Here is a 27,652-nt window from a genome sequence, read left to right as displayed (position 1 = left end):
TATAATAGATAGATGTGTGTCTTTTTTTTTATCTGAGATGTAATTAAATAATATATTATAATATGTAAGAAAATATTTTATATACTTCTTTGAAAATTATTACAATTATGTTATTCCGTTAATGTGATAAAAAAACTATTTTTAAAATTTGGGCAATTATTTATTTATATAAGATATTTTTATTTTAAAATGTATATATAAGGAGTCTCGTTTATTATTTGATGGTGGGTGCATGAAATTTTAGGACTGACTATAATGTGAGTAATTCATTTATTGGTAAACAATATAATGTAGATAAGGGTAGGAAAAAAAATTAAAATTGCGAAATTTAATTTATTATTATTTATATCCATATTACTTTTAATTTATTTAAATAGACTTATTTTAAAATCAAATTTAGATTTTTAGATTTTAAGTTAATCAATTTAATTCAATATGCAATACATATAGATTGGATATATTTTTTTATTATCCAAAATGGTTTTTGGGTTGGATTTTGATTTCGTCCGAGCTCAAGTTAAGTCGAGTCAATTTGGACCCATGTCGAGCTAAGTCGGTCTGGGCTCATATAAAGTCAAGTCCATCTGAGTCCAAGTCGAGCTTAGTCAGTCCGACCCAAAGTCGAACCGAGTCCGTTTGAACCCAAGTTGAGCCGAGTCGGTCTAGACCCAAGTCGAGCCGAGTCGGCTCAGGCAAAAGTCGAGTCGAGTCAACCCAAGTCAAGCTGAGTGAGCTAGAGCCCAAGTTGAGTCGGCACCCAGACATGGTCAAGCAAAATCGGGCCCATGTTGAGCCAAGTCGGTCCATGTCGATGTTGAGTCAAGTTGGTCTGACTCGTGTCGAGACGAGTCGGCCCAGACCTATGTCGATCTGAGTCGACCCGTGTTCATGTCGAGCTGAATCGACCCGGGTCCATGTCGATCTTTTACCCGGGATGATGTTGAGTCGAGTCTAACCGGATCCATGTTAAGTTGAGTCGGCCAGGGTCTAGATCGAGATGGATTTAATCTAATTAACTAAGTAGATTTAATCTATTTTAAATGAATTTGAAAAAATTCAAATAAATTTTAACTAGTTAAAATGGATATGGATTTTAAATCCAATCCATTTTATTGGATCTAGCTTGGATCTTGAAAAATTCAATCCATGACCACCCAATGCAAAGTGAATGGTTAAAAAAAAATCAAAAAGTTGCTTGAGTGAGTTTATGAAAAATTTGAGAGTAAAGCTTTTAAGATAGAAAACTCAAAAAATTAAAAAATTAAGCACCAAATATTATGTATTTTAAAGTCCCGAATATATGAGAATATATTTGCATAAGTAAATAATTTCAACCAAATACATGCAAATTGTCTCATATAGTTAATTCAAAACTATGTATATAAATCTTTATAACGTTACATAGTGAATGTTAACGATCCCACATTAAAGATAAAAACATTTCATAGTATATAAATGAATGCAAATCTCATCTTATGAACCAATTTTGTAAGATTGAGGTTTAAAGTCCACTTTCTGAGATGATATAAGGATCATTTAAAACTTATCACGATGAAGGGTGTGTGTAAGATCCTACATAGACTAAAGACAAAGACATTTTATAGAATACGAGTGAGTACAAACCCCGCCTTATGAGGGAGAGATAAATGAAACTAGATATATCTTTTATAGCACCTTAAATACCACGACCATGAATATGACTTTGTCAATATATTGAGCTTCGTGTATGAATTATGTTTTATTTAAAAATATTTAGAGTGTTGATATAGTATATTTGGTGATGAATTTTGAAATATTTTTTATAATACTTCTATGTTTGGAGTATAGTTAATATTTCACCATAGACAATACTCATTAGTAATCTATTGTATGAATGAGATGTTGAATAGTTCAAAATGATGGATACAATAAATGAAATAATATATACGAGTGAATTGTAAGTAAGATATATTGTATATATAATAGTTAAAAATGTAGAATGTTGCAAGTAGATTAAATTTATTTAACTTATTCTTATTTAAAATGAATTGCTCAAATTAATGTATAAGAAAAGAAGTAGACAAAATTTTGGAACAACTTGATACCAGTGAAATTTGCAAAAAAAAATGATTTATGGAGTTGTTCGACAACACAATTTATCGTTGGACAAAACTCATTTAGTTAAAATTTCAAGAGATTTAGCCATTGGGTGAGCAATTTATCATGAGTGAAATTCATTTTAGTTGATAATCTGTGATGTTTAGTTGTTAGGTGATTAGAGTAAACAAAAATGTGGTCTAACGAATTCAAACATGTGTTTAATTTGCTAAGAGAATAAATTGGTGGTTGTCCAAAAAATATTTTATAAACTCCAAAATAATACATTTTTTTTAAATGCTAAAGTTATTTATCTTTTATAAAATTGGTATATTTTCCCAGCATAATATAATTAAATATTATTATAATGCGATGTTTTTGAGATTTGTTATTATTTATATTGGGTCGAAATGCATATGAATATGAATATGAATATATTAATAGGTTGTAGACATAATTATTTTTAGGAAAAAATACTTCATTGACCTGTTTAAGATACGTATTCAAATAATGATTACAAAAGATATATACTAACTTTAGTGATATTAGACTCACATTAAAATATTAGGTGATGAAAGTTGAAGAAGATTTTTAAAACCTATTTATAGTGTGAAAAAGAAAACTTTGTTTGATAGGTAATGAGGATTTACAATGCATTCTTATTATATTTCCTTGTAATTTAGTGAATATGTGAAAATTTAATAATCTATCGAAGTGTTTGTGATGTATGTGTTATATTAGTGAGTAATGATAGTAAAGTGAGAATTAGTTGAAACAGTTAAATGTGTATCCATGAAAACATATAGATGAGATACAAATTAATTATAAAAATATGTGTTATGGTATAGTTTTAATATATTCATCTATATGCATTTTAAAACACTAATTTACTTTATTTATGTGTTTGTTGTTAAATCGTCGTAATTATATGTTGCAGGAAAGGCATGATATTTTTGGAGAAAAAGATTGAGAAAAGAAAAAAAAAAATTATTTCATGCTTTATTCTTTTAAGACATATATATATATATATATATATATATATATATTATAATCATCAATCGGGTGAAAATTTATTTCAAAGTATAATACAGATATTAAATATATAATTAATAGTAATATAATTATTAGTGGATATTAAAATTATAATATTTAAAATAATTTGTTTTTATAATAAATTATTAAATAAAAAATAAATTTAGAGAAAAAATAATTAGTTATTATATTAACTAAATATATATTATTTTAGAAAAATAAATTATTAGTATCTAAATTAATTTATATTATTAATAAATATTTTTAAATTTATCTTATAATGTTTTTTTTTATGTTGCATGTATAATATAACATAGCTATAAGAATACAAATAAACAATAAAAAATTATGAATATTATTATTTAGACTAGCCGAAACACAGACGTAATAGTACCTGTGTATCAACATTTTTCTCTTTTACTCAACTTTCACCATCATAGAAATTTAACATATATACAAAAATAATTTTGGATGAGTCGAAAATGAAAAACAGAAATATAACATGTAAAAGAAAAATAATGAATTTATTAAACAACATATTTTTTCTTCAAGTTTTTTCTCTTATTTCATTGGTAGTTTTGGGATCAGAGAGTGTGATAATGTTCAAATTAAAGTTAAAGTTTACTTGATGGTAGATACAAAAAAATAATAATTTTACTAAATAATATAATTGTTTGAAATTGAGTGAAGAGAGTGATTGAAAATGAATGTTATTTTATTTGATATGTGAGATTTAATGTAGAAACGTGTGAGAATCTCTCTTTCTTCGTGTTGATGCCTTAAAATAAAGAATTAAAAAAAAATAGCGAGTTAGTTTGCCTATAAAAATTGTACATTAATATTAAATTAAAATATATTTTTTAAATAATTCATATGAAATGAAATGAGAAAATATATCATTGTAATATATATATAAATAATAGAAAGGAAAGTAGAATAGAAGTTTGTGTATATAAAAAGTGAAAGTTTGTCTATATAAAACAACGGTAATAGAGAATCACTTTATTTATTTATTTATATATATATATTTATTTTGAATAATCATACTTATCTTGTCATAATAAAAGTCATCACAATTTTGAGAGATGCTGATGAGAAAATATCATAATTTTGAAAAATATTTACAAAATTAGAAGAAACATGCAATAAAGACAAAAGCTTCAACAACCATGAATCTGTTGGGAAATACCTCTTTTTAAAAAAAAAAAAAAAAACATGCCTTATTAAAATTGATTTTGGCTATTTTTAAAATATTATTTTTCACATATTTTTTTTTCAATTTATTATCAACCAATAAATAATACGATGTATTTATTTTATTTTTAATTTATTAAATATTAAAGTCTCAAATTATTTTTAATTTAAAAACGTATAAATTTAAAATAATAAATAAGTAGAATAACACGAAAGACTCAATTCAAATTCTTAAAAGATTTAATAATATAAATAAAAGTTAATATACTTTTTAAAAGTTATCTCAGCGAGAATGCACATGTTAACAACTAAGAAACTCAAACTAAATTCTTAAAATAAAAACTTTATGCAAAATACACATGTTATACATTCAAATGAGAGATAAACTAAGCCAAATATATTAATAACTGTTTGAATTAATTATATATATAATCATTATTAAAGTTACATTTACGTTTCTCAACTGTAGACTTATATTTATTATACTTTTACATAAAAATTTATTACATATTGATTAGTGGGAATAGATATAAAAATAACCGTAAAATAAAACTTAAATAACTAGCAGTTTCATAAGTTTCTTGTTTAAACATTTAAATTATATATTAACTGATAATAAATGCACATTTATTTATTTTATGTATTTAATAGTTATAATTGATATGTGCATTTATTCCGTTGTTGACGGTGGAAGAAGAAGACAAAGGGTGGGGTTAGGAATGACATAACGGACGTAGGTTTCTGTTCAAAAAGTCAAGAAACGTAACAAGGCACAGCGTATTGAGCGGGGACGCACAAAAAATGTGAGTGTCCCTTGGGAACTCAATTCTACCCCACAACACTGTAGAAAATGTAAATTTTAATTATATATAGAAATTATTAATTTGGGGTAATTATATATAGAAAAGTCTAGTAACTTTTAATTTTTAGTATTTTAATATTAATATTTTATAAATATATTAATTTTACTCATGATAATAATTTATTCCTTTTAAATCAACATATAATTATTTTGATGAAATACTGACAAATGGTATTAACAAAATTAATATAATTTAAAAAGTAAGATATTACAAAAGAAGTATGAAAGTAGGAATTTCAATCAGAACTCATTTTCAATGTACAGGAACTCAACAATTTATTAAATACTTTTTAAAGATAGTGGTTAAAAATAAAATTATAATTTTGATGCAATTTTCACTTGCTTAAAATTAAAGAAATACTTATGATACATTGCACATAAGTTATTTATAATCAAATATTTTCTTTATAATTTTAAATACTTATATATACTAGCAATTTTCTTTAATATGTAACCAGTTTTCTTTAATTTTAGTAATTCATCATACTAGTTTTAAAATAATATTTATATTTGTAAGTGAATTTGTTTAAAATTTAAATAATTTATGGACAAGATTCATATTTAAATAATATTTTTGTTCATAAAATTATTTTTGAGTTATTATATAAAATTTTAATTATTTTTTTGGGTTTTAATTTGTTAATTTTTTTTGCAACTTTTACTCTAGCTAGAAAGTTGTACAAGACTCACATTTTAATTAATATTTTTTTTTATATTTTAAAATAGCTTTTTTTATAATTTAGAATTTTTTAATACAAGTAATCTTAAATTTGTGTCATATTATTTTATACAAATTTTTAAAAAATAATGTAGTACAGTAAAATCCTAAAAAATTAAATTAAATTTTAATTTGATAACTATACTGAGATGAAGAAGTGTGTTTTGGTGAGGTAAATATAAGAGAGTATATTTAATAATGTTAAAAGTAAATCTATAGTAAGAGATTTTCGATTATAAATGTACACAATATTTTTTCTGATTATACATTTATTTAATATATATCTCGTTTTATCAATATAATAGTAAATTATTTAAAAAATAAAATTATTTTTTAATTTTCTAAATTAATATTAATTTACAGTTTTTATATAATTTCTCACTCTTTTCTTATTATTTATTTTAACACAACAAATAAAACATATTCTTACACATTTTTACACCAAATTTTATATATAAAATAAAATAATCTTCACTTTTAATTACTTTTTATACTTTATTTTTTCTTTTTAATTTTAATTCATTCAAAATTATTTAAATATATATATTAATTATTGTAAAAATTGAGTAAGTAAAAAAAGGAAAATGTGCATCCAATATTAATAAATAAAAAGAATAAAGGGGTGAAGAAAAAGAAGCAGTGAAGACTTGGAATGTTAGAAGGGAAGGGGAAAAAGACTAGACATATAAAAACCTGATAAATAAATAGAAAAATCAAAAGAAAGTCATCCATTTCATTTCCTTCTGCGCTCCTTCTCTGGTCTCTGGCTTCCTTTGTACGGGAAGAACTCAGTCTTGTCCATTTCGTTTGGTTTTTCTCTCTTCGATCTCTTCATCTCCTGTTCAAATACTCTCTTACCACAGCTCTGGTAGTTAACTTGAGCCCTCTCCCTTGAGGTACGCGTTTCCGCGTCTTTTTAACCTTTTGCTGCTAAGCCCTTTTCAGATTTTAGGGTTTGTTCATGTTTTCACTGTTTCTGCTATTTTTTCTGTAAGATCAGTGATGGCTTCGTCAATATTTGTCTGAGATTTGACTACAAAGCTGGTTTAAGAGGCTTCAGAGTTTTCTATATATAGTTTTTGTAATTTTTCTTAATTATTGACTTGTTTGTGTCTTCTCTGTGTTTTGGTCTCTCTGTGTGTTGTTTTGAGAAATTCTATTTGAATTTTGCTTGCTCTGTGTTTGATGTGCTAGGCATGTGTAGCTACTGGAGTTTTGTGGCCTTTAATCGGTGGATTTCATTTAATTGTTGTTAATTTTTTAATTGTTATCTTAGAAAGTGATTGTGTTCTGTGGAAGACTGGATATGCCTTGATTTGCACAAGGATGGACTTGTAAATCTAACCTTGATGGTTTGCTTCTGGGAACTGTTTTGAAAGAGCGCTATTTATTGTTTTTCTTATTTTAAACAACTATGCAAAATGTATTTTCTGATGGTATTGGATACTGGAGGTGTTTTTTATTTGGTGATGTTATCTACACCAGCTTTTACCAATTTCATAAATCTTGTTTGCAATTGGAATAGCACTAGTTTTTTCCCCCTACTGACATGTGTAAATGATAATGAGACAAATGCTTTCATGGATGTTGTCATTGTTGCTGTTATTAAGATTTTTATGTTGAAATGCTAAATTTCGATTTGATTTTGTTTTGGTTTTAGGGTTTCTCCAGGTGTGGTTTGATTTACAATCTCTGATGCTGAAGAAATAATAACGTGTGAAGGCTTTGCTCTTCTGTGTGAAAAATGTTGGAAGGCGGTGCGAAATTCCCGGGAATAATAGATCTCAACAAAAATAATAACAACTACTATGATTTCTCTCAAGGCTTCTACCATAAGCTTGGGGAGGGTACCAATATGTCAATTGACAGTGTTGGGAGCCTACAGACAAGTAACGGCGGAGGATCTGTTGCGATGTCTATTGATAATAGCAGTGTTGGGTCCAATGATTCCCATACTCGCATGTTGGACCACCAAGGGTTGCGGAGGCGTGCCAATGACAACTACTCTGTTGCACATAGTGCCAATCGTCGAGGAAGAGTTACCCATGCTTTGAGTGATGATGCTTTAGCTCAAGCTCTAATGGACAACAGTTCTCCTACTGAAGGGCTTGACAATTTTGATGAGTGGACAATTGATTTGAGGAAACTCAATATGGGTGAGCCTTTTGCGCAGGGAGCTTTTGGGAAACTCTACAGAGGTACTTACAATGGTGAAGATGTTGCTATCAAAATATTGGAGAGGCCCGAAAATGATCCAGCAAAGGCTCAATTGATGGAACAACAATTCCAGCAGGAGGTCATGATGTTGGCTACACTAAAGCATCCTAACATAGTTCGTTTCATTGGCGCATGCCGCAAGCCAATGGTGTGGTGCATTGTAACCGAGTATGCCAAAGGTGGTTCAGTTCGACAATTTTTAATGAAGCGTCAAAAGCGATCAGTCCCTCTCAAATTGGCTGTCAAGCAAGCTTTGGATGTTGCAAGGGGGATGGCTTATGTTCATGGCCTCGGATTGATCCACAGGGACTTGAAATCTGATAATCTTTTGATTTTTGGTGACAAGTCAATTAAAATTGCTGACTTTGGAGTTGCTCGAATTGAGGTGCAAACTGAAGGAATGACACCTGAGACTGGAACATACCGTTGGATGGCTCCGTAAGATCATTTACTGCTCTTTTAATATTAATATACTTTTTGCTTCTGTGTTTCTCGAATTATTTTGGACAGCTTCTCTATTATAAACTTTTTATAGATATTGAAGGGAATATTGCTTATATTTTAAATGCTGCTAACAAACTATTGCTCATTTTTTATATCCTGTTTTCTTTGTTCCTAATCAGTTGTTTGTGAATTGTGATCCTGAACAGAAATGGCATATACAGCTGAAATAGTAATTATGCAACTTCCTTATGAGATATATGCTTTTACTGTGCAACTTTTTTTGTTTGCTTCTGGCTTTAATATTGCATGGCTCTGGTAAACCATGTTGTACTATTTTATAATTTTTAGTTTTAGCTATAATATTTTTCAATATAATTTACTTATGATATACATTTTGTTTAATCACGTTTTCACTCAGTCTTCTTATTATACTCTTTCATACATCAAGAAATGGAAGGAAATCTCCTTCTGTCTCTTTTGTTTTGACCGAAATGGTAAGGGCATGTCTACAATATATTAGACTATAACCCTACAGAAAGATAATTGCAGTCAGGTTATCAAAGTGAAGCTTGAGTGTTGTCGGCATTTATATTAGAAGCAAGATTTAATGATAATGCTATATTTTGAAAGTTGCCATGATTGGAAGTTTTAAAAATTAGCTCTTGTTTTTGGATCCTACTTGTTTATATTCTTTTTAAACTTTTTCCTTTTTTTCTTATGACTTGTACACACTCATGGCCTTAGAAGTTCTTTTTAACAATAGTGCTATCAATTTTTTCTATCATCTGTTGTCTGTTTTATTTGTGTACACCAGCCTGCCCAAATCCTTACTTGGGAGACGATAGATGTGTTTTGCATCTGTACTGAATTAATGGTCAATCTTTTAGTCTGACATCAGAAAATTTTGGCTGGATGAATTTGTGAATCACAGGATATTTTTTTCTTTTATTAAGTTTTCAAATCCCTGTGGCTTGATTTATTTGTGTTGATGCATACACTCTGTTGGCTAGCAGCTACTAACCATGGTGTAAATATTTTGGTGGCAGAGTCGGCAATCCTGCACAGGGGTTCATTGACCTAGTTTTCGATACCCTAGAACAATGCTTAAAACCCATTGGTAATCCATTAGACAAATCCAATATTCATGTGTTTGTCTTAATAGAAAAGTCTTTCTAGTTACTACCCCTTGCCAGCCAGAAGTTAAATGAATCAAATTTGCCGCTGCTTGCTTTTCATTTAGTGATCTTGTTGTGGTTTAGGGTAAGGTGCTACGCCAGGGTGATGAGGCCAAGTTGTTTTTTGTCACTTTTAGTATTCTGTAGGGCATTTTGGGCAGAGTGAATTTTGTTTCTTGTATTTGGCTTGGGGAAGTGAGAGTAGTTGTATGTTCTGGTCTTTTATGTGTGTATTATTTTAATAATGGTGTGATTTGGTGACTATGTGGATAATGACATCAAAAAAAAAAAAAAAAAAACTAAAATGTTCATTAGTTCTTACTCAAAGTGGGCAGAAGTATTTAGAGAAAGGGAAAGTTGGGAAGAAGTGAAGTTGCAGTATGCATTTCATTTTGCATCAAACCTATATACTTAGTCCATAGGTGAATATTGGGTATACATATATATACCCTATAAATACTGATACGTATACTTAACTGATAGGGGGTTGACAGCTGTTTATGATTACTCTTGCATCTAGTTGCCTGGCTTGTATGCAATGAGGTAGACAGGATGGTGTAATCTTTAGATAACTTTCATATTCTTTATGTTTAGTTCGAGTGAAGAAGAGATTTTGGTTCAAGAAATAAGCCATAGGCCTCTCCTTTTACTAGCCCATCTCTGGGTGATCCAGCTGGGCTGACCTATATTTGCCCATATACCTTGTATACATTTGACCTTCCCTAGACCGCACTATAAGCTTTATGTGTTGGTTTCTTGTCTTAGTATATTAGGTTGAAGCTTAACAGTTTAGCAATATTTTAGTAGTGTTATGAAGTTTGAAACTGTTTGATTATGGGCATATCGTATTACGTTCCTGCATTATCTCATGCATATCATGACGCAGGTGGTCATGTATTGCTGGGTCACAGTGATTGCATGATGAGTGAGTTATGTTTCTATTGGACATTTAATTTGTTGAGTTCTTTTAACCACTTTCCATGCTCTTTGCCTTGAAATAGATCCCATTAATTACTTTTTTGGTAATATTTATTGACATGTCTCCAATGTCTTTATTTGAACTGCTACACTGTTTGATTAGTTAATTTAACTGTATTGGGCAGTATGATTTAGTCTTCTTACAGAAATGGTAACATGGAATGTATATGGAGGAATATAAATGGTTAAGATGATTGTTTCTTGTGGCTGACTCAACACAGGATAAAAAAGCTTGTGTTTATTGCTGTAATTCTCTAGGTGTCTTGACGAGCATCTCGTCTATGCAAATAAGGAGTCATGCTGACCCTTGTAAATGTTTGGGTTTTTCTTTTCAAATACTTTTCAAATATTTTTTTATGCATTTCTAACATTATTTTGGTGCATAAAAGATATCATTGAAACTGTTAAATGGCTTGAAGAAGCTCACGTCATTACTTGTGAAACAGTGCATGTATCTATTATGATGATGTTCAGTTTTATTCGTCTAAACATAGAAATATTTTGTTAACTTGTTTGAAATACATTGGTAGTGTAATAATATTTACATTTTCAACTAATCATGACTTAAAATATATGGTTGATTTTTGTACTAGCCACTTTAAAAGTCACATGTGGGGTTTAATTTGTTGACAGATTTACAAATGCTTCAAAATTAAACTCATTTTATTAACAGTGTAGGCTTTCAATTTGATCCTTCAAAATTTCTTATCATCATTTTAGCCCTCCAAAAAGATTTTGTCAGCAAATTAGTCTATGAAAGATTTAATTTGTTACCATATTAGTTTCCCAGATATTCTTTTAGTTATTTCTTCACTCCATTTTAGATCACCGAGGTATTAATTTGGTGATATACTAAGTCTTTGAGGGACTAATTTGGTACTCGGAAGGATAGTACTATGGGTAAAGGAGAGTGTTTAAGGCAGGACATTGATTTGTTTGCTTGGGGTGCATGTAAGGGTAAAGGAGGGATTCAGATGTGTATCATTTGTAATTGAGCATTAGCTGTTAGATATTCAGATGATTTGGATTGCCATTTAGTTGTTTTTTTAAATTACTTTCTCATAATGATTAATGATATTTACCGTTTTCTTTCTTTGTGTTTCTCATTTCTTTCTAAGACTATTCTTTCTCCTGAATGAGGTATGTTGTTAGCTTTCTAGAACTAGCTGGTAATCATAATAGTATGTGGAAAATTTATGCAATTTTGTACCGCTAATTATAGTGTGTATGGACAGCTCCATTCATCACACATAATATTACTTAATCAAGTCGGATTCAGAGTCTGCATGTTTTCATGTTTCTGCTATTACCAAAATCCAGTTATCTTAACATGTTTGAAGTGTAGAAATTCATAATTAGTTTTAAATGTTTTATTTGCTTGTTTAAAACTTAATTTGGTGTATTATTTAGAGATGTATTGTTCGCTGATGAACTGCAGGGAGATGATCCAGCACAGGCCTTACACACAAAAGGTGGATGTATATAGCTTCGGAATTGTTCTATGGGAACTTATCACCGGTATGCTTCCATTTCAGAACATGACAGCAGTGCAGGCAGCATTTGCAGTTGTCAACAAAAATGTTCGCCCCATCATACCCAATGATTGCCTACCTGTTCTCCGTGACATCATGACAAGATGCTGGGATCCCAACCCTGATGTGAGGCCACCATTTGCTGAAGTTGTTGGAATGCTCGAGAATGCGGAGACTGAGATCTTGACAACAGTTCGGAAGGCCCGGTTCAGGTGTTGCATGACTCAACCAATGACTGCTGACTGATCCTGCGAATGCAAATGCAAAAGTCACATAAACATAGACTGGAAAATTTGGGGGCAAGATGAAACTCTGGTAGTGAAGGGTGACTATATAATAGCTTTGTGTATTTGTGTGTTTTATTTATTTCTTCTGAAGAAAAAAAATGAAAATGTTATCTGGAGACCTTTTGCTTATTCGGTTTCTTATTACTGAATATCTGTTCTGAATTAGTAAAGAGGAGACGGTGTATGTAATACATGCATGTTTTACAGTTATGTATAGCTTGAGTTCAGAAGGCAATGAGATCATGGGCGAAAACTTTTTCTGTGTATGTCGCTTTCACCATACCCTGGCTACTGACATACTTGCCGCTTTTCGTTGGAAGCAGGGCTCAAATTCAACCAGTAAAACAAATCTGAGTTATCTTTTTCTTCCTATCGACAAATTTTTTCTATGCTCGATTTTGTTAGGTTCAAAGGTGGCAATTGAATCATTATGAGATTTGGTTAAAATGTTAACTGTGTTGAAAGCTAACTAACGTGTAACGTTTTATATTTTCTGTGCAGGTGGATCTCATTGCCATTGGCAAATGTTATTTTTTTAGATGTTTCCCTGTTATCAGTCTATGCTCGTCCTTAAATTGAACTTTAGTTTACTTTTAATAATGGAGTGATATTTCGCATGTTCACATTTTATGTGACTGACAAGTAATAACTTCTAAACTCTATAACATCGTCTGTTGCAGTAGGTCCTTGAACATCCAATGTTGCTGCTTATTCCTTTCACGAGCATCCTTCAATAATAATACCTCTACCTTTTTGTATCCCTACTCTTCATTCTCACATTCATCATCCAATAATATCTACTTTTCATTCTATCATGTTCTCACACTCTTCATTCAATGATATTACTCTTTCTTTGTATATCTAAATATATTTTTGCATCACCCTCCTCTTTCCGTCCAAACAGAGTATTTCCTGAAGTTTCTTTTTCTGATGCAGAATATTAATGTGTAGTCCAATTAGAAACTTCAACTTTGCATGGAAATTGCATATATTCTAAACTATCAACGTTATTATTTGCTAAGAAAGATTTTCTCTTGCGTTAATAAATTAACTAATGCCACACCAATCTTGTGAGAATTTTTTTTAGTTAAAGGTTAAAAGGTAGAAAAGAGGTAGGGGAAGGAAAATACTTCTTCTCACAAGGTTTTTTATGTGGCGTTGCATTCTATCACCATCCACTAGAATTTGTCCCTTTTTTATGCATTTACCTTGGTGAACCTCAGCTTTCTTATGCGTGTAATTTTTTTGTAACCTTGATATATCGGTAATGGAATACTTAAGTATATGATAAAACCCCAAATCTAAAGCTACTTGATATAAATACTCTATTTTTTATTAAACACTCGCCAAACACCATTGGCATGACACGTGTTATTTTATGGTATTTTTTTATTTTAAAATATAAAAATAGTTTGAAATAAAATAAAAGTATTATTATTTTAGTAAATGTTTCAAGGGTATAGAAAGATTAAAGGATGTACAAATAACAATTTTCCATTCTAATTTAATTTCAACAATGCATTTTTATATTTGACTTTTATCGTTCACAAAAGTGAAATAAGCCTAATTTATTGTATATTCTTATGTGAGTGATAAAACTAACATTGGGCTTTTGGCAATGATCAATGAAAAGTGTAAACCTTATCTTTAAAAAAGATAAATCGACAATAAAATAAGATAATGATTTTGGGATGTTCTAATAAAGAAATTTAAACCAGGGAATAAGACAAAAATGCAAGCATCTAATTACAATTAAATTTCTAAGAAGTGAAACAAAAAGGTACAAGAACACAGAATTTTTTAAAAATAACCCTATCTGTTAGATTGTTTTCTCTTTAACTTCGGCAGTCCAGTAAGTTTTTTCAGCAACAAGAATCTTTTCAGGGTTGAAGGGTCCACTTTCATGATCCATGATACTGCTTTTCCATCTCATTGCATCAGTAATGCTTTTAATCTTCACCAGAAGCTCCACTGTATCTCTGAATATAGCAGTACCTTCTGGCCTCAAAATTCTATCCATCTCCAGTAGTATAAGAGTAATGTTGCACCTTCACACACAATAATTAATCCAATCAAAACCACATCATAACATGGAGAGAAATAACATAAGCCAGAGAGTTCATTAGATAATGTGGAAATCTTTACCCACCTGTCCTGATATATGCTAAATACATTAGCAGCATGGATGAGATCATATGTTCTTGGATAAGTTGAGAAAGCTTCACACCAATCTTGGTAAGTTCCAATAAAACCTCGTTCAAAAATTGCTCCCAGTGTGTCATGGTTTGAATTTGAGGGAACAACATTCATAACCCACACTGGATATTTCGTTAAGGCTGCTGCAAACCCACCAAGATAAGCATTCATGTCCATCACGTTTCTATATTTCCCTTGGGTAAGAGGAACCAGGTGCTTGTAATGAACAATTCTTTCCTTCCATATTTCGTTGTCCTTTTGAAATTTCTCCTCATTGACGTTTGGTATTGAACCACTACTAATTCTAGGAGGGACGGCAAATGCACGCTGAGGCCATTTTTCTACTGCCCCCCCAGCTACTTGCTCTGGGCTTCTAACTTCTGGCAAAGGAGTTATGCACTTTTCCAATTCTTGATACCTTTTCAATGCAATTAAACAAACATAATAGCATGAACAACCCAGATTTTAATCATATAATAAAGCGATCCTACCAATCTCAGATGCAGTAATCATAACACCATTTACCAAAATCAACATTTTTGGTCTTGATAATAGTTATTTGGTTATCAACACGAAAACAATGTACTTAGATATCTCAAAGAACACAAATCTATTTAAGTGATGAGTGCTGATATGTGAAGAACCTGCACCAGATTACAACTGGGAAAAAAAATATTTTGCTGAAATGAAACAATTTTGAAATTACATTAACCAAATCATAGTTATAAATTGTTGTCTATTCCAATTGTTAAAGTAACATTTTTAAGATCAACTTATCATAAATGTGTTTTTCCATGTACACAAACTAGAGCATTAAACTACTCCTTAGCATATTTAACATGTTAGTAAAAGAATGTACCAAGATGAGATGTTGATTTTAACACACCACCAAAAGTAGTTGTGGAACTGTATTATAGTTGTAATAGATAAAGAATTACCAAGCCCTGTCAGCATTGTCGGATTGGCATATGTGTGGTGTTTTATAAATCTGTTTAGTTTGTGCACATCCAACGTGGTTTCTTGGCTTTTGCCAAATGGATAAGTCACCCTTCTCAATCACTTTGGTCCAACATACGCGTTTGGCCATATCCTCAATATTGTCTTGTTCTTGCTTCAAATCCTCTTGGGTCCTCTCCCATCCCCTCCAGTAGGTCTTCCATCTAATAGGTGGACCAGAGAGAATCCAATACCCACCAGGCCTCAGAATTCTATCCACTTCGATCAAGTACAAACCATCTGTCAATGGAAATTACACACTTTATGACCACTAAAGTTCCAATTTTTCTTTTTTTACTTCAAATTAAACACAACCCCTTTTTTAGGAACAAAACCAAAGAGTTACAATCTATGGATTCAAGCAAAAAAATGGTCCCATTCTATTGAAACGGCCATCATAATATGAGAAGTGTTTGTGAATACCATTTTTCTCCCAAGGGATCAAGCAGCGAGAACAATGAGCCATATCAAACGCCCTTGCTGGGTAAGGAGTTCTCTGTGAAGCCATGACACCTATCATTGCTGGAACTCCTCTTTCCAATGCAAACTGGACCTGAGCTTCATGTGTATCTCTTGGTGCAAAGGACATAGCTATGATGTCCCTTTTCAAAAGGTAAGCACCCCAACTTGCAACCTTTACAATTACATGTGAAAGAATGAATTAAGTACAAGCAACACATCCTAAGGTTTAAGTTGAATTTGGTAAACATCTATTAAAATCAACTACCCAAAGATGCAAACACTAGGTTACAACAAATACACTTCAATAAACAAAAGTAAATAGCATACAGAGAGTACAGATTTTTACAGTATAATCGAATCAGATATTGATATGATGATAATAAATTTGTGAACTTTATCTATTAGTCACCTTAAATAGAAATTGGACTAAAGAAATAAATAGAGCCATAAACATAAGTGAAGATAGATTTGTTTTAGTGGTGAGGTTTGGGATTAAGATAGAGCAACTTACACCACACCCAGTATCAATTGCAGTTCTGATAGTACCAGTAGTGAGGGGAATGAGCTCATTGATGTCATCAATGTATGCATCAGCTCCACGTGGAAACATGGTACCTCCTCCAGGGAATCTGAATCTGTCACCTTCAACTTGAATCCAGTTTTGAATGGCTTTCTCAATGCTAAGCTCTTTGTGTGGAATATTGTTATACCAAGCATAGTCTCTGCTTTGAGGCCATTTGAAAGGTGGCTTATATTTTGGTGGAGCAGGTATAAGGCAATATAGTTGTTCCTCCTTGCTGGGGCAATGCCTCTCCCTATACTTCAACATGTTACGGTCATATCTGCGACCCCTATCTCGATCTTGGCATGGAGTGTATTCACTGAGGGATATGTTACATGGTGGAAACTCTTGTGTCCCTCCAGAATTATTGATATCAATTTGATGGTGACTTGCAAAGTCTAAGTTTGTTGATGATTGAACTGCTGAAGATGCCATGCCTGGTGAATTTGACGCAACATTACAGTCTACTTTGGAGTAGATCTCAGATTGGCTATTGGGTGATGGAGTGTTCCTCCATGCACCCATTATGTATGATAAAATGCATAGCCCACTAACCCCTAAAATCCATGTCAGACGGTTTCTCTTTGAATCAAACGGACTATGATGTTTTGGTGATCCATCCTTCCCCATTTTCCCTTCTACCTTTTCACCACCCAGAAAATTTTAAACAAGTAATATGAGTTATGTTGATCACAATTGTTTGTGATACATGAAGCTGCAACAACAACAACAATTGAACAATTGAATGTGTTAGGCACTATCCATTATCATGTTAACAGGGGGAATATGAATTGTGAAATTTAGTAGCAGCATTCTTCTACCAAACTACCTTCACTATTGTATATTAGAATCTAGTTTTGATATACAAGTCATAGCTGTAAAAGCTCATTTGATAATTCTAGTGTATAAGGATCAAGAATAGATATAGTTTAATATATTAAAATTCATTTAAGAAGTTAACTTATTGAATGAACTATGTTGCATCATCTACTTAGAAATTATTAAAAGTTTAAAGGAAGTGAAAAGCTCTATTTAATACATTGATCTGACCATACTGGCAGCAAATCAAATTTTAAAACTGCTATTTATTGCAACTGTAGTAATCAAGGTTTAAGAGGAATGTAACTAATGAGTGAAAGCTAAACTGAATAAGATGATTTTAAACCAAGAAAACAACTAGACACTAAGCCAACAGCCAAAAGGTGGAAGATGAACAGTGATTCTGCCCTACTTGAAAAGATGAAGATGCATTTATGATATTTAGTTAATTAAAGAAGGATGAATATGTATGTGTGCGTATTAGAAATTAATTTTGATATTACTGCTAACTAATGAATCTTTACACTAAGATATGCTGCTTATATAAGAAACTACAAAGAGTTTAATGCAAGTGAAACACCTAGCATAGTGATGCTATGCTTTCTTATTTGTTAATTGATGATGTAAAATGTTTTCACTAATAGTAAACCAAATCTTAAAAAAAAACCTACTGCAATATTAGTAATCAAGGTTGAAGATGAATGCTCTTGTTTAGTAACAGAAACAAAATCAAATATATTTTTAAAAAACTGGAAAAAACAGTGTTAAAATGAATATAATGATCAAACAAGGAATATTGGCAACCACTGTTTATTTACTATTAACCCAAAAGAATACATGGAAAAATCTGAAAGCTAGAGAAGAAAAAAACTGGAAAGAACATATGAGATTAAAACAGAATAGAGGAGTGTTAGATTAAAGATATTTAAGTGGTTCTTCTTTTAGTTATTTCTTTGAACAGCTTTAATTTATATATGTTTCTTTGTTAAAAAAAATCTGGGAAGGGTGAAGGTTAAGTGTTCTATATTACACACAAACTACTGTGATATGCTGATTTAATATAGTAATTACATTAACAAGGAAAGTGCAGAAGCAATTTGTATGAAAAATTGAAAAAGGGAACAAAAGAACACACCTCAAAGTTTTAAGTGAAATATGCTGTTGATGTTCTACTCTTGGAATGCAAACTTGCTCATATATAAATAACTGGGGAACTATTATTGTACCCTATTTAAATAATCCATAGATGACAAGGTTTAGAAGTGAAGACTAAAGCAACAAATGAAAAGAAAAGAAAAGAAAAGGAGGGTGAATCTCTTGTTGAGAAGACTGGAAGAATGTGTAAATTTATTATATAAGAAGATGTTAAGAAAACAAAAGGAAAAAAAAAATAGTAGAAAAAAAATGAATGTGGGGTTTGTTTGTAGCTTAATTTTGCATCTTCCATCGTCCCTAACTTGTAGTTCATCCAGAGAAATTAGTGAAGAACATAAACCAAGTTGGATTTAGTCAACAAACCTATTTGTTGAGATGGCAAATGATGAGACATGGTAGCCTCTATTTACTCTTCTGTCACTCATTCTATAAAGATTGCTAATTGTTTGTTCCTTAAAAACTAGATAACAAACACAAATACATTTGCATATGCAATATATAATAATTATGTTTAATTTTTATTTTTTATCAACTATTTTATATTTAATTTGGATCTTCGAATAATACTTGCATGATAGCCATGTTATGAAAAAAAAGTACTAAAAATATGTATCTAACTCTGAAATTTTTTATAAAAATTGAAGTTAATAAACTGATGATAATTAGGGAAAAAATTAATTCATTTTATGTCTAAGTTTTAACAAAATTATGAAGAAGTATTCTAAATAGGATATGGATTTTACAATTTCTTAACATTAAATGAAGGTTAGGCATGTGCAGAAAAGTTGTGAAAACTTGAATTCAGAAAAGCTTAGCTAACAAATATTAGGAAAGAATACAACTAATAAAAACTAATTTTAAAGAAAAAAAACTATTAATTTTTTTAATAATTAAATTAGATACTATATTAGATACTAAAAAAATTATTGGTATTTTCTATTATTGATAAATAGTTTTAAATTAATATTTAATTAGTTACCTAAGTTTTATATACCAATTAGATTTTAAAGTTGGTATCTAAAAACTTGGTATCATACCAGTTTAGAAATTATTTACTAATAATAAAAATTAATTTAGATACTACTAATTTTTTTAATATTTAAAATAATATTTAATTTTATTAATATAATAATTAATTATTTTTTAATTTTAAAATTAATTTTTATTTAATGATTTTTTTTAGTATGATTTTTTTTTTATCTAGGTAACAGTAAGAAATATACTTCTCATTCATGATTTGGTTTCTTTCCAACGAAAATTTAGTCATTAAAATCGGGTTTCATGCTGTCTTTACGAATTACATGCTTCAAATTTCAAGAACAAGCAAATTAGTTATACATTTTAGTTCATAATTCAAAATATCGTGTCATTTAAGTGATAATATTAATGTTTTTACATAAAAGAGTGTAAAAAGTAGTTAAATTTTGACTATGAATATGTTTGGTAAAACAATTAGTTGGTAGCTCTAGATAAGCTATTATCTTACAATTTATAACTTCTAACTTTATGAACTAGTTCATTAGATTAAAAGTATTTGATAAAATTAACTAATAAAGTAATTAATAAATATAATAATATAAAATATTTACATACAGTCTATTATATAAATAAAATATATTTTTTGACTTTTTTTATCATTAAAAAATTAAATAAATTAAAAATGTCACACTTCAATAATTTTTCAACCCGTATATACCAAAAAAACTTTATCATTTATGGACTTAAGCTTCTTAGCTATGCATTTTATTCTTAAAAAAAATAGATCACAAACTCATTATAATAGTCCAACTAGTTACCAACTCACATAAACACTCGAGAATGACCTAAACTCATATTTTTTTTAATTAAAATATAGACTTAATTACTCTTTTAATTCTATAATAAAGGTAAAAAATAATTTATGATATTTAAAAAAAGTTAAATATACTTTTATGAACAGTATGAAAGTGATCAGATTTCATATTTCACAAATAAGAAATGTTTTATTAAAATTGATTGAAATTAGTGATAATCCTAAATAAGAAATAAAGTTGGATGTTTAACAACTTTTCAAGTTTGAAATTTTGAATTTTAGTTAGAAATAGTTATTTGTCATGATATATTACCTGTGGATAACATAGGGTGTATTTAGATTGGGGAGAGGATTTGAAAAAGTGTATTTGGAGTGATTTGAGAGGAAAGTGTAAAGAAAGTGAGGTTGTTTGGATTAGGATATAATAAAGTGGATTTGTGAAGAAAGTTTATTGAAGTTTGTGAGTGATATAATGGTTGTAAAGAAATTTTTAATTTTTTTTAAATGTGTAAAATGTAAGTTTACAAATTTACCATTTTTAAAAAAAATATTTAAATAGTAAAATATGAGATATTTTTGTATAAATTTTAGTTAATTAAAATTTTATAAATATATATAAAAAATATTTTCATAAAATCAAATCAAATAAAAATAAAAATTAAATTTTATTACTGTTAATATTATTATTTAATAAATTTATTTTAATTATTGTTAAATATGTAATTTATTTTTATTATTATTGTTTATAATTTATTATTATTATTATTTTAAAAAATTATTTTAGTTACTAGTATTATTTATAATTTTATTACTTTTTTATATATTATTCCTATTTTAAATTTTAAATATATTACTATTATTTTATAGTATTTACATTTATATTATTAATAATTTATTTTCTATTACTATATAAATATATTTATATTATTATTATATAAATTTATTTATCTTTAAAAAAATTGTTATATTTTAAAAGTTAAAAAATAAATTCACTGATAAACCATGAAAATACAACTACTTTTGTTAAGGATAAAAAGGAAAATTCGCTATGTTTACGTGTCTTTCTTTGATTTTCTTTATATATGAGTAGAAACTATTTTGCAGATTTCGTATCTTTCCACACCCTTAAATCAGTGTAAATTGATAAATACAAACATGATTCCTCTCGTATTTCTATCTTCGGTAAAAACAAAACTTTAGTAAAAGTTTGCAATGAAAAAAATAAGTGGATTGGATATGCCATTTAATTATTTACAAGATCTTCTTTCATTTTTAAAAAGGTATATAAAAATTGGATTTGAAAATACATTCACTTTTGTAAAAAAAAAAACTTTTGAAATTAATATACAACTTAAGTTTTGTAAAAAAAAACATATAAGTTGTATAAAAAAACAATAAAAACGTTGAAAGCAATCTTCTCAATAATCTATTACTTTTTATACACAGTAGATAAATCAATTATCCCGATTTGATCCATTTAAAATATATGAAAATAGTTTTTTAGTATTAAAAAATTAAAGTCACTAAGTAACATAGTTTTTAAAGAAAAATACCTAAACCTTTAATTTTTTTTTGAAACATCATAATTTTTGGGATGATGATGGATTAGATTTATGTTCAGAATTACACATCTTTAAAAATCTTAGGATTAAAAATAATAAATCAATTGACATTCTTAGTTATATAAAATAAATTATTTTCCAAATGCATATATAGTTCATATAATTCTTTTAACGATTGTAGTATCAATTGTTTTGGTGGAAATGAAATTTTCAAAACAAAAATTGATAAAAACTTGAAATTTAAACAAAATTATAATAAATTCTGATTAGTAAAAAAACCTCATTCTTAAGTATATTTTAGATTCTTATAAAATCCTTAAGGCGTGGTGTCCACCATCACAAACATTAATAGAAAATCTTAAGCTATTTTTGGTGAATCAATAATAAGTTTGGATGAATTAGTCTATTTTAACATTCTAATTCTGGATTATTTTTGTCTTTATTATTTCCATCACATACACCTCGAACATTGAAAATGAAAGTGACACCTTACCAACCTAGATGATTTTGAAATTATTCAAATTGTTGAATTATTTGTTTTTATCTTAATTTTATTTTATATTATTTTAAATGGTTAAATATGTTTTTATTTTTCGTTTCAGTAGGCTTATAAGGTGAAATTAATTTTTATTATTAATTCAAATTTTAGATTTTTTAATATTTGTAAAAAAAAAACTATTAAAATAAGTTTTTATTAATTTTTTTATATAACAAATAAATTTTGAATGAACATCAAATATTTTAATATCATAATTTGCATTGAAAATTTATTACATAAAAAAAACAATATTATATTTCAATAATCTCAATATTACAAATAATTAGAAAGTTTAAAGTTTAAATTAAGAAAAAAACCGATTTAATGTGATGTGTGAAATTACATGAAAAAAAAACATATTTAATTCTATTTCAAAATACAATAAAAAATCATGTTAGTGCATGCTTTTACAAAATTAAAAATAAATAAAATAAAACTATTACCTGTAAATGTATTAATTTCATCGTTTATTTGTTGCTAAAATGTTTTCTTTAAAATTGTAATTTTTATAAACTGTTATAAATATTTTTGTTGAAACTAAGTATAGATGAGTTTATTTGACTTAAGTGAAAAGTGGTTTTGACCATTCAGAAACTAAGAAAAATATTTATAAATGTAATGGTTGAATGTGTAACGAAGTTTTTTTTTTTATCTTATCAAACTTTTAAGCTACTTCAGATACATTTAAGATTCTATATAACTTTTTTAAATAACAAAGAAATTGGTATAATAAAAATCATATACGACGGCCATAGAAACATGGTCAAAACTTTGACCAATTACTTATGTTGATGTTGGAGTTTCAATGGCTTGAGATGTAGAGAACTAGAATGTTAACTTGTTATAATTTTATGACTCAGATTTTACATAGAAAAAATCTTTTTATAAATTAATATTTATAACATAACCAATTTCAACAATATTTTATATAAGAGATATCCTTTCATTCTCATTCATCAAAAGAAAAAAATTGTTATTTATTAAAATAGAAAATCATGAAAGATTAATATTATGTCTAATTTAATTTTTCTTAAGAAATTGGGTTTGTCGTTCCCTGATTTTTACATTTAAATTATTTTTAAAAACTATACATGTGTGTATTATTCTTATTTTCCTCATCAATGTATATTTTCATTTTTATATAAATTGATATTTTTGTGTTTCATCTGAGTCTTAAATCTTCTATTATTCTAATAACAAATTGAATAATCTCTTTGGATTAAAAAAGTTCAACACGAAGCCAAAATTTGACCAAGTGAATTTTTTCAATTTAGTCAAAGATATTCTTTGTTGGTAAAATAATAGGAAGATGTTGTTGAGTAGTCTAATATCTCTTGGCTTGGAATAAAAGGGTAAACAGAAGAAAAGTGTTGGCATTGTTATCTCTTAAAAGCTTGATTTTGACCATTTGGTGGCTTACTATTTGCAATTCATGTTTTACTTTATACTAACCAACAAAATGAGGAATTGAGATATTTGTGCATATTAACACCCCTATTTTTTTTTTCTTTAGAGTAATTTAAAAAAAAAAATACAAGTAAATTATAAATATTCATTTATTTTATTAAAAATTTATCTTTTTAAAAATTTATTTTTTTAAAATTCTAAATTTTGAAATTATTTGTCTTACAAATAAATTATATTACCAAAAAAGTAATAATTAGTAAATTAAGGTATTCAATTAAATTTTTGATGATTTTATAATAAACTAGACGATAATATGTTTGTAATATATGAACGAGATTTTGTATAATACGCTTTGTAATAATATAATCATATTAAACTAGACATTAATTGATAAATACTAAAACATCAATTCAATTGTAATACTTCCCAAGGGTACATGTTTTAATTCAAGTAATTAAAAAAATTATTTATCAATTTTAGATTGATTTTTATAAAATCAATAAATTTATTATGCATAATTATATAGGAATTTAATTTTGTATACTATCTTGTAGTGGAATTAAATTTAAAAATATTATAATATCAAAGAATTGCAATTCAGAATGACATACTTTTGGTTTGTGAAAAATAAGATACTTTCAAAGCTAAAATTATTATAGTAGTTTTTAAGTTGTGATGTTTAATTTTTCTCAGTAAACCTTTTTCACGTGCACAATTAAAAAATAGTGTTTCTTATGTTTTGTTAGGATAATACTATGGAAAATGAGAAATGAAAAAAATGTAAAAATGAGTGAAAAATAAATTAAAATACTTTTTTTAAATATTATTTTGTAAATTTTTTTACATTATAATAAATTTAAAAATTACAATATAACAAATTTATTCAAATCATAATCCCTAATTATAATTTTAAAATCAATATAAATATTAATAAAATACTTAAAATTAATTATAATAAATGACTTTAAAAATAATATGAATATTAATAAAATATTTATAATATAATTCATTATAATAAAAGTTAATTATAAGAAAATAATTAAATAAAGACTAATTTTAAAAAAATAGTTACATTAATTAATATATTATTTTATTGATATCTAAAATAATTTATATTATTAATAAAAAATTATATAATAGTTTGTAATTTTTTTTAACTAATCAAATTTTAGTATACTAACTAATCTAAAATTTAAAATACTTATAGTTAAAAGCTTGTAAACTAATATTAAATATTAAATTTTAAAATTATTTTATAAGTTTATATTAATAATAAAAAATATTTTAAAAAATTAAAAAATTAATTTATAAAATTAAATTAATTTTATTGAATGTAATAACTATTTTTTTAAAATTAGTTATTATTTAATAGTTTTTTTTCTAGTTTTTCTTATTATTGTTTCATTTTTTAAAAGTCCTCCTTATCTTCTCACAATTCATTTTGTTTTTGTACTTTTAACAAAAATTAAAAGAAATTGTACAAGTCTTTTTCACCTTTTCACAAAACATGTCTTTCGTGGAAACAAACAAAACTTTAACAAAGGTTTTTTTTATATATATAAAATAAGAAAATCAAATTTTATATCAATCCTGAGCTAGCTTTCATATCTAGAAGAGATCAATAAAAAAAATATTGTTTATTTAATAAATATACAAATACAAATATTTTGTCTAAAACTAACTCTACAAATAGCCGCTATGAAAATAGAACATTTATCTAACAATAACAAACACCATTAATTGTCTTAAATTAAATTCATAAAAAATAACATGAAAATAAATAATACTTAAATGTTATTGTTTTACTATAAGAGCAATAAAAAAAGCTCTGATATATATATATATATATATATATATATAATTTAGAGAGTAAAGTTGAAAATTTGAAGAAGCCTACTAATATGATGCTATCAGAGTTTAGCTTCTACACGTGCTTTCACCATATTCACTAAAAAAAAGACGCGTATACCAAATAATGGGTTGTCTTTTTTTGGAAAAATATTTTTACACGAGAGTGTTAAGAATAAAATTATATTGTGAGAAAATATATAAACAATTAAAACTAAAAAGTCTAAAAATTGAATAATTTATTGAGAGTATGTCTAGTTTTTTAATATTAATATGAGTTATGTAATAAAATTAATCATTAATAGTTATTTTCCTAACCTTCGTATTAAAAAAATATATTTAGTAAAATGTTTCCATCAAACCTAAGTTAAAAATATAATCTTTAAAGTGTGAACTATAATTCATTTTACTGCATATATCATAAGATAAAACATAACTATTTTGACAATAAACTCATTGTATGAATATTTAAAACAGTTCTACTTGCAAAACTTCAATTTGAAAAAACTAATTAAATTATAGGAACATCCTTATATTAATCCATCCACGTAGGAAGTACATATTGAAGTTCATTAGATTATTTATCCTTTTTTTTTTCTCTTTGTTTCTTCTTTATTATTTTCTTTTCAAGTTGTTGCTTTTTTCATTTTTATTATTTTTCTTTTATTTTTTTACTTCAATTTTATTTTCTTTCAAATTCGGATTCTATTATGCTCTATCAACTAATCAAGGATATTTTTACCTAAGTAAAATTCAATTTAGAATAAATGTTTTTTTTTAGAAAATGTCCGAAATTTATTTTTTGTTACCAGTGTTTAAGTTTAATATTAGATGATTTAGTTGATAAAAATTATATTTTAAATTAGTTTGATTTCTTATAATTTTTAGTGTTTTGGTTGTGTTTTTTTTTATGTTATTGTAAGTCTCTTGTATTTTTGACAAAGTTTAACTTATTTGTAGTTATTGTTGAAATTCAAGCAACTTTAAAGGTAGAAAAATTATTTCAATCAACAAATTGTTCGTTGAATGATTGAATAATGTGAGTTTGTTTTTGGTTTTGATTTGACAGTTGATGTGCTAAAATAAAAATTACTGAATGTTGATGCATGAATTTAGAAAGATTAAAATGAGTATGATTAGTTATTTCGAGTAAATGTGCATTTTATTAAGCTTAAAACTATATTTGAACTTGATTGGTTGGTTAGATGGTTAGGTTTTGATTTTGGATGAATTATCAATTTTTTTTGCATAATTTTGTTTTATCTCTATTGAATACTGAGTGGTCGCTTGAGTGTCACTAAAATGAGGACTTCAACCTTTAAGTAATTAAACGCTCAAGTGATAGTTTTCTCCCTCAATTAGGAGAAAGTTGAGTGAGAGAAAGTTGGTGGCGATTTCCTCATCTCCGAAAGTTCATTACTCAAACAATGTAAGTCTTTAGAGATTTACATGTGTTTATGTTCTTTATTTTTTAAGATTTTACAACTATATATCGTTAAAATATAATATTGTAGCTTGAACAATAAAAAATGTAAGAACTAGTGATGTTTTATTTGAGTTTATCACTTGACAAAATATCAAGTCACATGAATTCATACTTAAAGACATCACCTAGTTTAAACAAAGAGAATTTAGTAAAATATTTGTATTATAATTTGTAATTCACTCGAGTAAAATAGTATTGATCAAATGATGTTATTGGTTTAGGTCATTACTAATTCAAAAATTTGACGTAATACTTATTATTTAAATAAATACAAATATAATATTATTTAAAACATGGTTACATACTTAAGATGA

At 27.4% G+C, this 27,652-nt stretch overlaps 2 protein-coding genes across 3 annotated transcripts; one reads left to right on the top strand and one right to left on the bottom strand.

The window, feature by feature from the left end:
- The first annotated feature begins 6,502 nt into the window (after positions 1–6,502).
- Positions 6,503–12,781, top strand: LOC137812765 (serine/threonine-protein kinase STY13-like). Of its 2 annotated transcripts, none has more exons than XM_068614956.1 (3): positions 6,503–6,778; positions 7,543–8,537; positions 12,135–12,781. In XM_068614956.1, the coding sequence occupies exons 2-3, from the start codon at positions 7,627–7,629 to the stop codon at positions 12,472–12,474; spliced, it is 1,251 nt and encodes a 416-aa protein (XP_068471057.1). In that variant the 5' UTR covers positions 6,503–6,778; positions 7,543–7,626; the 3' UTR covers positions 12,475–12,781. The 2 variants fall into 2 exon arrangements, with proteins under 2 accessions (XP_068471057.1, XP_068471058.1); XM_068614957.1 differs by having other exon boundaries at positions 6,589–6,778; positions 7,554–8,537.
- A 1,397-nt stretch (positions 12,782–14,178) lies between these two features.
- LOC137812764 (probable methyltransferase PMT18) lies at positions 14,179–17,361 on the bottom strand. Its single transcript, XM_068614954.1, has 5 exons — positions 16,681–17,361; positions 16,131–16,341; positions 15,650–15,947; positions 14,665–15,129; positions 14,179–14,563 (listed from the first exon to the last, which is right to left on the bottom strand). The coding sequence occupies exons 1-5, from the start codon at positions 17,359–17,361 to the stop codon at positions 14,335–14,337; spliced, it is 1,884 nt and encodes a 627-aa protein (XP_068471055.1). The 3' UTR covers positions 14,179–14,334.
- Between the last annotated feature and the right edge of the window lie 10,291 nt (positions 17,362–27,652).

Source organism: Phaseolus vulgaris, chromosome 2, assembly GCF_000499845.2.
Source record: "Phaseolus vulgaris cultivar G19833 chromosome 2, P. vulgaris v2.0, whole genome shotgun sequence".
Classification (NCBI taxonomy): domain Eukaryota; kingdom Viridiplantae; phylum Streptophyta; class Magnoliopsida; order Fabales; family Fabaceae; genus Phaseolus; species Phaseolus vulgaris.
This window is presented reverse-complemented; position numbering and strand designations above follow the sequence as displayed.